The 11,515-nt window shown below is 30.1% G+C and overlaps 3 protein-coding genes across 5 annotated transcripts in view; 1 reads left to right on the top strand and 2 right to left on the bottom strand.

Moving 5' to 3' along the window:
* Nucleotides 1-11,136, bottom strand: part of LOC108742458 (H/ACA ribonucleoprotein complex subunit 4-like) — a 13,966-nt gene extending 2,830 nt beyond the window's left edge. Inside the window, exons 1-2 of the mRNA XM_025977764.1 lie at nt 10,861-11,136; nt 10,480-10,754 (exon numbers count right to left, since the gene is read on the bottom strand). Coding sequence (XP_025833549.1) covers nt 10,480-10,754; nt 10,861-10,864 — 279 coding nt within the window. The 5' untranslated portion in view covers nt 10,865-11,136. The remainder of the gene's footprint in view (nt 1-10,479; nt 10,755-10,860) is intronic.
* LOC108742457 (H/ACA ribonucleoprotein complex subunit DKC1-like) lies at nt 483-1,116 on the bottom strand. The gene is made up of 3 exons (XM_018477680.2): nt 1,010-1,116; nt 790-935; nt 483-728 (listed from the first exon to the last, which is right to left on the bottom strand). The coding sequence occupies exons 1-3, from the start codon at nt 1,020-1,022 to the stop codon at nt 498-500; spliced, it is 390 nt and encodes a 129-aa protein (XP_018333182.1). The 5' UTR covers nt 1,023-1,116; the 3' UTR covers nt 483-497.
* Nucleotides 1,355-9,188, top strand: LOC108742454 (anaphase-promoting complex subunit 2). Of its 3 annotated transcripts, XR_001938678.2 has the most exons (14): nt 1,438-1,593; nt 1,649-2,142; nt 2,267-2,405; nt 2,481-2,643; nt 2,694-2,952; nt 3,153-3,307; nt 3,549-4,085; nt 4,715-4,950; nt 5,058-5,204; nt 6,468-6,605; nt 7,414-7,544; nt 7,902-8,070; nt 8,871-8,976; nt 9,135-9,188. XR_001938678.2 is itself a non-coding variant. In XM_018477670.2 (9 exons), exons 1-9 carry the CDS (start codon nt 1,513-1,515, stop codon nt 5,271-5,273), a joined length of 2,280 nt encoding a protein of 759 aa, XP_018333172.1. In that variant the 5' UTR covers nt 1,438-1,512; the 3' UTR covers nt 5,274-5,302. The 3 variants fall into 3 exon arrangements, 2 of the variants coding, with proteins under 2 accessions (XP_018333173.1, XP_018333172.1); XM_018477670.2 differs by lacking the exons at nt 6,468-6,605; nt 7,414-7,544; nt 7,902-8,070; nt 8,871-8,976; nt 9,135-9,188 and having other exon boundaries at nt 5,058-5,302; XM_018477671.2 differs by lacking the exons at nt 1,438-1,593; nt 1,649-2,142; nt 6,468-6,605; ... (2 more) ...; nt 8,871-8,976; nt 9,135-9,188 and adding an exon at nt 1,355-1,413 and having other exon boundaries at nt 5,058-5,302.
* Nucleotides 11,137-11,515: the final 379 nt, after the last annotated feature.

Here is an 11,515-nt window from a genome sequence, read left to right as displayed (position 1 = left end):
TTTCTAATTACTAGAAATAAAAAATTTATTAAACCTTCAATTCTTAGTTTCCAAATAATAAAACTCCAAAATTTTAATACAAACTTAAAGCATACATAAAATTTGGATATTTATAATTCCAATTTATATTATATGTACTGTTTTCAATAAATCTATGTACCTATTCACTTTTTAGATAACAAAATCTTATATTGAAAAACTAAATTAATTATGCATTAAGTATCACATTATCAGTATTCCTCTTTAGCCATTAATTTGTGTTCTTAAAATTACATAGCAGGTCATTGAATAAAAATAGATAGGTTGAGAAAAATGTTTTTTAACCAATTTTGATTTTTACTACACCTACTGCAATAAAATTACTACAAATGGCATAAAATGTAAAAATGACGATAATTTCTCTAATGTAAAAATTTTATAATTGAAGAAACATGCTGTTCCTTTCCAAACTCCAAGGGTATAAACATCATCAATTTAAACCACAAAAGAGGAAAGGTTCAATTTAATATACCTGTAGTTTTAGGATCTAATGTGCCTGAATGTCCGGTCTTTTCGACTTTTAATATTCGTTTAATCCATGCAACTACCTCATGACTACTGGGGTTGCTTGGTTTGTCTAAATTAATAAAACCAGATTTAATATATTCTCCAATCTCTCTTTTTAATGGGGATGATCCGAATGGTAATGGAGTGTAATGATTTGTACGAACGTTTAGCCGGTCGAAATTCTACAAGAAATTTACTTCTTTGCATTAGCAAATAAACAGATACAACGCAGAAAAAACGTACCTTCAATAAAAGAGGCCATTTGGATGCATCTAACTTCGTAATTTTTTCTGATGGCTCGACTGAAAAATCTTGTGTCTTTTGAACAGCACCAAGTGATTTCTCGGACTTAGATTTCTTTTTTTTTTTAATTTTTTCTTCTGCTGAAACTAATAATATTGTTGCAGATTAAAATAAAATCGACCGATTTTAGACAGTACATAGATGTAATGTATAAACATACCAGTATCAGCCATTCTTACGAATTATTGAAAAACACGTGCAAGAAACGCTGTTAAAAATACAAGGTTATTTAATAGGTTATGTTTGTTTGGCGCAAGTGGCGTCAATCATCACCATGCCCGTCAGTTATTAAATTCAAAACAAAAATAATAATAACACCAAAAACTGTCTCGAGTTCCACATCTGTGTTATAATGATTGAAAATACGTGAATTAATTTCAGTGCTTTATGCAATCCAAGTTTTTCATAAAAATACCAAAGTCATATCAGAAATTGACTTAATTTACGTTTTTCTCGTTGAAGGGGAAAAACAACCAACCCAACCAATCTCAAAGGGGTATTTCGGTAACGGTGACCGAAAATGCCTTATGCTTCAGTTTATCTTCAGTTTTGCTTAAGTTATATGTATGTTACATTTTTTGTATATTTATTATCTATGGTCACATGTTTGTCACATATTTATATACAAATGTAACTTATTAGTTATTTACATCTACCGGAAAAATGAGTTTAAAAATTGATTATAATGACTCTTGGAATCTTATTAAGAAAGTATTTCCAATTTTAGACGAATCTTCATCGAAGGTAACGTGTACGTATTTTTCTCTTTAATCTTAGTTTTTGAAATAGATTTTTGTAGCAACAAGAAGCATCGGAAAATGAGTTTTATAAAACGTTATCCGTAATTGAAAATCTGAATTTAGCAGAAATTATCAAAACTATGATTCTAACAAGAGTCGAACGTGAAATAAGAGAAAGTTATGTTCCAAAATTTTGGTCTTACTTTGTCAAAGTAGAAAATTATGAAGAAGGTTTTTTCAAATTTTCAAAGGCAATTAATTTCATTCACGACTGTTTTATGCAATATGGGAGTTTATTTCTCAAGCTGAAAATATTGAACAAGAAATTATTGCCTGAAAGCAATATTTATGGCAATGAAGATCCTGTAGATGCTTTAAGATTACTGTTCAGAGCAACCTTGTTGTCTCAGTTACCTATTGAACATAAGGACATAATAGAGAACTTTTACATAATTGCACTGTCTGAAGAGAATAACAGAGATATTGCAGATTTTTTTAATTTGAGTCAACAATCTGAAAATAATTATAATTTGATATTTAGTGAGACTAATAGGTATGATATTTTAAGAAGGAACTAGAAGTTTGGTAATTTCAATTGCTTTAATTGTGCATTCAGTTCCTGAATAAAGTAAGTTTATATGGGAGACCATTTTACTATTGTTTCTTTTTTTTTGCAGGAAACTAAATAAATTAGATCTTCTGGAACCATTAGTCGGGCAAGTTTTGACTTCTTTGATATACACCACTATAGAAAACCATGTACAGAAGACATGCAAAGACAGTTTCGATTCATCATACTTAACTACTCTTGAAACAGTTAGTATTGAATATTTTTATCTTTAACTAAACCAACGTTTAAAATTAATAGTGTGTAATAACTGTTTGTTATAGTGGTTAGAAACAGTAATAATACCATGGCTCCAAACAATTTATTGTTCTGAATATGCGAGTGTCAATGAAGAAGCTGTTAAGCGATTTCAAAGGAAACTATTAAATTTTCTTTATGAAACATATGCTAAAGTGCGTATTAATCAGCTTTTTAACATAATAATAGGTGGGTCAATAGATTTACTTTGTTCTCAATAAAAGAATGAAGTTTCTTAGAATTTCCGGAGTCTTTGCCTGCATTAGAAGATTTACGTCTTTGCCTTCAAAAAACTGACTTGAGATCTGTATTGATTGAGAAACTACAGAAGTCGATGGAAACTCGTTTATTGCATCCTGGTGTTAGTACTCCCGACATTTTAACTGCCTATGTAGCTTCCATTCGGTCAATGAGGGTTTTAGACCCTTCAGGACTACTCTTAGAAACTGTTACACAGCCTGTTCATCAGTATCTACGAAGCAGAGATGATACAGTCAGGTAGTTAAGTTTTGTTAAAAGAATATTGAATAGAATTAATAGTTTTGAAGTCCACATACTAAATATACGTAACTCACGTGGAAATACGTTCTTCTAAAACTTTTATTTGATTTGTAAATATTGCTTGTATTATAAAAAAATGAAAAGAAACCCTCGAATTGATAATGTTAAACGTAAGTTTGCTTATCAAAAAATTTCAGATGTGTAGTGAGTAGTTTAACCGAAGAAGATCCTAATGATCTAGCAGAGGAATTAGTCCGGGGAAATGCGGTTCATGTGGATGAAAACGCTCTTTCCGATGAAGATGCTGAAAACTGGACGAAATGGATGCCGGATCCTGTTGAAGCAGATCCTAGTAAGTATAATTATCAATACATTTTGTTTTTATATGTATTTCTTTACAAAAGTTCAGTTTGCTATCTCTACGAACAAAAATTTACTTTTTCTTATTCTTTCACTTTAATTGTTTCTATTTTTCTTTCTATTTTACAAACTCTTTGAATTTGTTTTCCGCTAGCTGTTATTGTTTCGTCTAGCTCGTAATTTTTATTTTAATTTTCAAAGGAAAAAATTAATGTATTTATTTTAATTTTTAGATAAATCTTCCAACATTCGACGATCATCAGACATAATATCAATGCTTGTTAGCGTCTATGGTAGTAAGGAACTTTTCGTAAATGAATATCGTACTTTGTTGGCCGACAGACTTTTATCTCAATTTAGTTGCGATACCGAAAAGGAAATTCGATACCTTGAACTACTCAAATTACGTTTCGGTGATTCCCAGTTACATTATTGCGAAGTAATGTTGAAAGATGTCGCTGATTCAAAGAGGATCAAAACGCATATCGCACAAATACCGGAATACTCCGAGAATTTTAACATGTCTGCGATGATTTTGTCAGCGCAGTTTTGGCCAGCTCTAAAGGACGAAAAACTTGAAGTTCATCCAAAAATTAAGGAACAAATGGCTTTATACACAAAAGGCTTTGAGGCTTTGAAAGGTAGCAGGACGTTAGCATGGAAGAACCACTTGGGAGTGGTTGACGTAGAAATTGATCTACCTGATAGGAAACTGAACTTATCTGTTACACCTGTTCACGTCACTATTATTATGCATTTTGAAGATAAAAGTAAGTATCAAGGGAATGTATTTTTTAAGTAGGAATTAGAGGTGCAATTATTGATTTTGCTCCGAACATTCCTGTACTTGCAGTCATGTGGACACTACCGCGATGAAAGTTTTCGGTGGTTTTGAATTTTCTGTATATTTTTCTATTTGATAATTCTTTCTATAACCTACGCAAATTTGTTGATTTTTGATAGTAAACTTTCTGATTCTTCTATTTAGCAGATATCATTTTTAAATCATTAAAGTTTAGGAAAAGAAGTGTTAATTAAATCTTAAATAGTTTTTAACTTTTTGTGTTAATCCATTTTCGAGTTTTAGGACCTAATTTTCAACAAAAGAAATTTCTGACTAATATTTTGCGTAACTAAATTAAAAATACGCTGTTTTTATTCTTTTTCCCATTCTATTACTCAGAGTGCTTTTATGGATTAGGTATCATTAAATTCATTGATTGTACTATTTGTTTTTTAGTAAGTACAATTAATTTGAAGTAAGTATTTTTTATGTATGTATAAAAATGGTTATGAATTTTATCAACTAAAGAAATTTATAATATGTAATAAGGGAAAAAGTTACAAAAATTAAAAGACGTAGAATAGCTGAAGTAATAATTTTTTTTTAATTTTACAGAGGAATGGGCATTGGATGAATTGAGTCGTGTTATGCAAGTTCCGCCAACGATATTAAGAAGGAAAATGGGATTTTGGCAATCTTACGGACTTATAGAAGAAGTGAAACCGGATTTGTTTTGTTTGATAGAAGAAATAGAAAATAGTGTAAGTAAAGCTGCGTCAGAGATTGTGGAAGATTATGAATCAGAAAGTGCAATGGCTAGCGCCCAAGATCAAAGGAAAGAAGAATTACAGGTACTAAATTGTACATTTGAAATTATTATTAAAAATTTTAAGATGCCATATTTTCAATTGTTGTTGGCTTAATACTTATATTAATGCAGATTTTTTTATACATATAGACGTTTTGGTCTTACATTACGGGAATGTTGATGAATCTCGATTCATTACCATTGGAAAGGATCCATCAGATGTTAAAAATGTTCGCCTTTCAAGGACCTACTATTGAATGCAGTTTACAAGAATTGAGACACTTTCTGGATGCCAAAGTAAGGGAACATGAGTTAGTTTATTCTGGTGGATTGTATAAGTTGCCTAAATCAGATATTTTAACTTAATTTAGAAATATGTTAAATTATAGGAATAATATTCGTTTTTTTTTTTCGTTATGTATACAAGGTATACATTTCGATTTCGAATCAAAAACTGTTAGGGACATTAAATTTTAAAGAACGTTGTATACATTTAGTTTTCAAGCTCCTCTCTATAAGGCTAGGAAATATGGCTTCCTAAGCCCTTTAGTTTGAAGTTTGATATTACGGGAGATATTTAGTAACAGGTTATGAATGGATCTCAAAAAAAACAAAGAAAAGAATAAGTGAAAGCGAAATGATAAGAGACTGTTTATGTATCCAACTTTTAAATTTTAATTACATTGAAATATTTTCAAAGTTAATATTAATATTCTGATTATAAGAAGAAAATAAAAACTGAAATTTAATGCAAGCTAATAAAACCGTATAAATATGGATAATAATGCGCCTAAATAACGAAATTACTCCGGTAAAAACACTAACTTCAACTTCATGACGCTAAAGAAGGGATACACTTAATCAATAAATAAAAATTATCAATCCGTCTTTTTAATTTGATTAAGTCTATTGTCAACATTCACTTTTTTATAAAATATACGCTATTTTCCCGTAAATTTCTAGCTATAACGATAAACGAAAAAATAATTAATAAACAGGAAAATAAGGTGCTTTTGCAGAAAAATGTAAAATAAGGGGACATTGGTATTAAGATTAAGAAATTATTAAGATGCGATAGATAATAAATATATTGTTTTTATTATTTCATAATATTACATGTAACTATATGAGTCTCATTTTATGTAGAAAGTGTGGCTCTTCTTTTGCGTTATGAATTAATGTTACTGTTTTTAAGGGGATAAAATTGAATATCGGTGGCGTAGCCTAGATACAGCGTCATTTCAATTCATCACTTTTTATTTTTGAAAAATTCACTAAAAATGCTGTTTTTGTTTTCGCTTACGATGAAAAATCTGATCGTCTATATAACACCTCAGACCATTAAGCAGCTCTTACTTTAGTAATTAATTTATGGAAAAAAAGCACATCTTACCGTTTAGATGTTATTTAGACACTACGTAAATTTGACCCATCTAATTGATTTATGGATTTATTTGACGTATCCTTGTCTATGGATGTGTCTATAAATCCATTAATCGTGTTAAGTTTTGTAATCATTAACTTAAAAAAATAAAAGGTTTAAATTTCATCCAATTACAGTTGGAGAAGCCAAGCAGAGCAGCACCATTCTAAAAACCAAGGAAGAACTTTTATTGAATACATCGTGAACACATGATGTCAGTTAACACCTATACCTCTCTCAATGTGTCTAATCTGCAAATAACTCTAATCGTATAAGTAAGTTTATCTTTATAAGTTACCCGTTATATTATTATGTGGTTCACAGTACAATAGCAAAGCAATACGTTAAATTTTGAATTGGTTTTGTTAATTACAAATATCAATTCGGAACCTTTCTTAATCATTTTAAAAAGATTATTGGTATAACTTCCGTATCACGGCTTTTTCGAAAATGATTTTACCAAATTATTTATTGGGATAGAGAAACTGTTTGTAAAGTTTATTAAAAATAATTCATTCACATATTTTATACTTGAGGTGTACTTATTTATCATTCAATGTATGTTTGACCATTTATTGTTTCTTATTTAAAAGTTTTCTCCATTACTGTAAAATTCTGTTCTTTATTTCTCTTATCCGTCACAATTAATCGATATATTAATACGTAATTCAGCACTAAAATTACATCTTTATGCATCTGTGCTTTCATAAGGTGAACCAAACCAGGTGTAGCTATTTATCAAACATTTTAGTTTAAAGCAACAATAATTAATAATCAGTTGAGGGGTGAAGGTTTATTTTTGATTAGGCAATCAACAACAATGTTTTGCCTTTTATTTTTTTAAGCTTTTTGTAGGTGTGTTGCTATGTTAATACCCGAATAATATAATAATCTACCTTAAAAAAACAAAAAAAATAGATGAAATGTTGATGTTGATTACCTCATGAAAAACAAACCTAATAATAACTAAATTAATTATATTGATATTTGAATATTGTTTAATGTAATAATTCACTTGTAGAAATATTACATAAATTCTGGACACTCTGCCGTAGGGCATTTATTATAGTAGTCTTCTTTTAGTTCAGCAGGTTGTTATACCTGAAAGAAGCAGGAAAGTGCTTTTTTCCACCACAAATAGGCAAAAGGATATTTGTTGCCAAAGGAAGGATTTATAATGAATTGACATAGTTTTGAGTGATACCATCATAAAGGTAAGACGTTAAGAATTTTTGTTATTATTATAACAATGCTGATGTGTAATTTAAACATAAAATAAGTAACGTTGAGTTAGTTTTGCTTTTCCATCTATGGTCTGCAGTTTTCTTCTTTAGCAACGTCGCCATTTTAGTTGCTTTTCATTTTGATCCTACTGACAAAAGATTGTCTACCATGGCGTTCTTGCTTATAGCTTTTTACCCATGATGGTCTTGTGGTTAATTAAGATCAGCTGTAATATGTATTTATTTTCACAGTTTTCAACTTCGGCCTTACATTAACATTGCATTGTATAAGTTATTTTACTAATTAATTAATTGTATCTGAGTACTTTTTCATTATTCATTTTACAGGAACATAAGAACTCCATGTGTCATGTGTTACAAAGCATTGGTTGTATCTGTCGTTTTTTGCTCTAGAAGTAGCAGCACTTAATGTTCATAAGAAACTATGAAGGCACGTTCTTGCATTGGGAGCAAACACATTGTGTTGTTGTTTAGAAAGGATTTATGACAAAAATTGGTAAGAATAGTAGATGAGGTCTCGGAAACCTCAGTTTCTTAGATATTTGTAATTTACTTTCAATAGATCGATTTTAAACGCTTCAGAAATGTCAGAATTAATAGAAAACTGTTGTTTTCAGTAGTGTGAATGCTACTTTAATGTAAGTGATAGACCATTTATTTTAAATTTTCTTTGAAAAACGAGAATATAAACTATTTATACGTATATTTTGACTTTAATTTGAGAGTCAAAAGATCCAGCCACCTGTCTTTAACTTCACTATCAGAGCGTCACTTTAAGTGTGAAACCTTAGATTTGGGTAATTGCCAGACTGCAGTTTATCCAATTTTTTTTTAATAAAGTCTGGTTGGTGTGTATAGCGCCACTACATTGTGTTGATTCCGTCACAAACGTTCAAAGAGAAATAAAAATTATTCGGAAATGTGGAAAACTACTTTCTTTTATTAAAACCATATGTTAAGAGTTTTTCTTTTACTTTGAATTTTAAATTATAACAATGTTGAGGTATAACGTAAAATAGGTAATGTTCTGTTGATGCTTTGTTTTTTTTATTTTTGCTCTATGTTTCTTCCTTTGCAATTATCTACGTCTACAGCATAGACACTATAATTATTATATACATCTATGAATTTTATGCATCTTGATGATTCATCTTGACTTGAAACTGAAAGTAAAGCCATGCCACGTCGCCATTTTAAAATTGTAGAATTTTACTCGCTTTTTTGTGCTCGATGTTCTATTTCATGTTTTATTTATTTGTTAGTTTAATTAATTGTTTTTTTTTTTCGTTTCTATAGATTGAAGATAGATGAGAGAGGAAATTGAAGTTCATTTCGATCCTACTAAAAAAAACAAGTTTTAGCTGTTTAATTTTTATCTTGGAGGGTTTTGTGATTAATTAAGGTGAGCATTCATGAATATTTATAGTATATTTATTTGATATTAACAAAGGAAAGGGTTCGATATTATTTTGACGTTATATTATACAGGTTTGTTTTACTAAAAAAAGATAAATTAATTATATCTGAATACCTACCTTTTCATAAGATTTCATTTTACAGGAACATTATAAAAAGTTCTGATGCCATTTAGTTGTCATTCAGTCCTCATCGCTCCAAAAGTATCTGTACGTATGATCCTACTGAAAGCATGAAAATGCCTTTTTTCCATTGAGAATGGAGACAGTGTGTTATTGCTAAAGGAAGGATTTATGACAATAGTGAACTGGTGAGTAACAGTATTAATTAAGAATTGTAAATAAGGTCCCAAAAGTTTCAATTTCTTACACATTTGCAAGTTACTTTGAATAGACAACTTTTAAACGTTTCAGAAATGGCATAAACAAATCAGCAGAATTAATGTGAACTGAGCTTTTCAGCAGTGTAAATGTTACCGATTTACTTGTTTTTAAAGTGGTAATTAGGTAATTAATTACTTTTTGCCTATTTCTATAGATTATCCAACAAATGAGAAAGAATTGCAGTAAATTTTGATGCTACTGAAGCAACTGATGCTTTTGCATTATGAAATTAATTTTGATCGGGTGAGGGGGAGGCAACTGGAAATTAATTTGGATACAACAGATTGTCTGCAGTGGTATTCCTCCTGGATTTGGCGTGCTCGTTACGTCTGCCGACCTTAGAACGCTACTTTCTGCAGTCAATGAAGGTGAGAATGCATGACAATTGATATTAGTTGGTTTTTATTAATCATGGTATTTTAACTATTACCTATTGCCCACGGTAGAAAATTTACATATCGTGCAACTATGGTTATGTTATTTCATTTGACAATTTTCTATTGTCTGCATCATAAATTGATCTATGATTATTTTACAGTTATCTGTCAATTATGAGCTGTCATGTAAATTTGACCCTTTTCGCCATTTTATGATTCAGCTGGTTTATTTGCTTTTTAGTGCATGTTTTTAGGTGTGTTTAATCTCATCCTTAATTACTAGTGTAATTAATATGTTTCGCCCATTTCTACAGATCGTCCAACAAGTGAGAGAGAATTAAAGTTCAGTTTGGTCATACTGAAACAACCAATGTCTACATGGGTGTGGTCTTTCATGGATTGTATTCCTAATTTGCTGTTTCGTCTTCGCCTTGTAACATCATGCAGTTAATTTTCAACTCATGAGTAATAGCAACTGGATATTTATTTGAATTCCACTGAAATAACAAATTCTCTGCTACACTATTCCTCCTGCAGTTGGTTTGCTTTTTACACCTGTAAACTTTGGAATGTTACATTCTACAATTAATTAAGGTGAGAATACTTGATATAATTAATTTTAATTGCTCTTTATTAATCTGTTTGCCACNGAAAAATCATTTTTGAATTTTTTTACCCACTACACCTCAATATGGAGTGTATTTCTTTTTTATTTAAAATAAAACTTACCGAGCTGTCTTTCATAATAATTCTCTTATGACATATAAGGAGACCCTCCAGTGGTCTTATCACCCGCCTTAGGTACTGTTCGTCATTGTGATTTTCATACATCCACTGAGCATCTAATACATCGTGTAACGTCATTGTGTCGTCCATTTCAGATTGTATTCCTGATCTCACTCGCCGCAATTCTAACATTTGTCCCCCAACTCCCAACACTAAACCCAAATGTACGCACATTGTCCGAATATATGAACCTGCTTCGCAACTTACCCAAAAAACACCTGGAAATAGGAATACAAAAAGCTATTATAATCACCATACAGAATATAAAATCATTACGATATATTTTCAATTTCGTACACCGATCTCAATTTAATTACTACTCACCCATATTACGAGTTTCATCATAATCAAACAATTTGCTGTCATATACTGTTCTAACTCTAAGTTGTCTCTTAACGGCTGATATTAAAGGTGGCCTTTGGAAAAGAGCACCTCTGAGTTTTTCAAGGCCCTGTATTACTTTAGGGATCCCTCCATCAACTGGAGCATGAAGTTTGAATACAGTTACGTACTCTTTTCCTGCAGATTGTTGTGATTTCACCAAACGTGTCGCACGATCAATGCAGACTATAAGGCAACCTTGAAATGAAAAATAAATAGATGAATATTTTTAGCAATATGGTTCTTAATAGATAACAAAGTGCCATCAAGTAATTAACATAAGGTGAAGTGAAGTACTATTATGAAATATTTTCTAATTACTAGAAATAAAAAATTTATTAAACCTTCAATTCTTAGTTTCCAAATAATAAAACTCCAAAATTTTAATACAAACTTAAAGCATACATAAAATTTGGATATTTATAATTCCAATTTATATTATATGTACTGTTTTCAATAAATCTATGTACCTATTCACTTTTTAGATAACAAAATCTTATATTGAAAAACTAAATTAATTATGCATTAAGTATCACATTATCAGTATTCCTCTTTAGCCATTAATTTGTGTTCTTAAAATTACATAGCAGGTCATTGA

The sequence above is a fragment of the Agrilus planipennis genome, unplaced genomic scaffold (genome assembly GCF_000699045.2).
Source record: "Agrilus planipennis isolate EAB-ADULT unplaced genomic scaffold, Apla_2.0 scaffold350, whole genome shotgun sequence".
Taxonomy (NCBI): domain Eukaryota; kingdom Metazoa; phylum Arthropoda; class Insecta; order Coleoptera; family Buprestidae; genus Agrilus; species Agrilus planipennis.
This window is presented reverse-complemented; position numbering and strand designations above follow the sequence as displayed.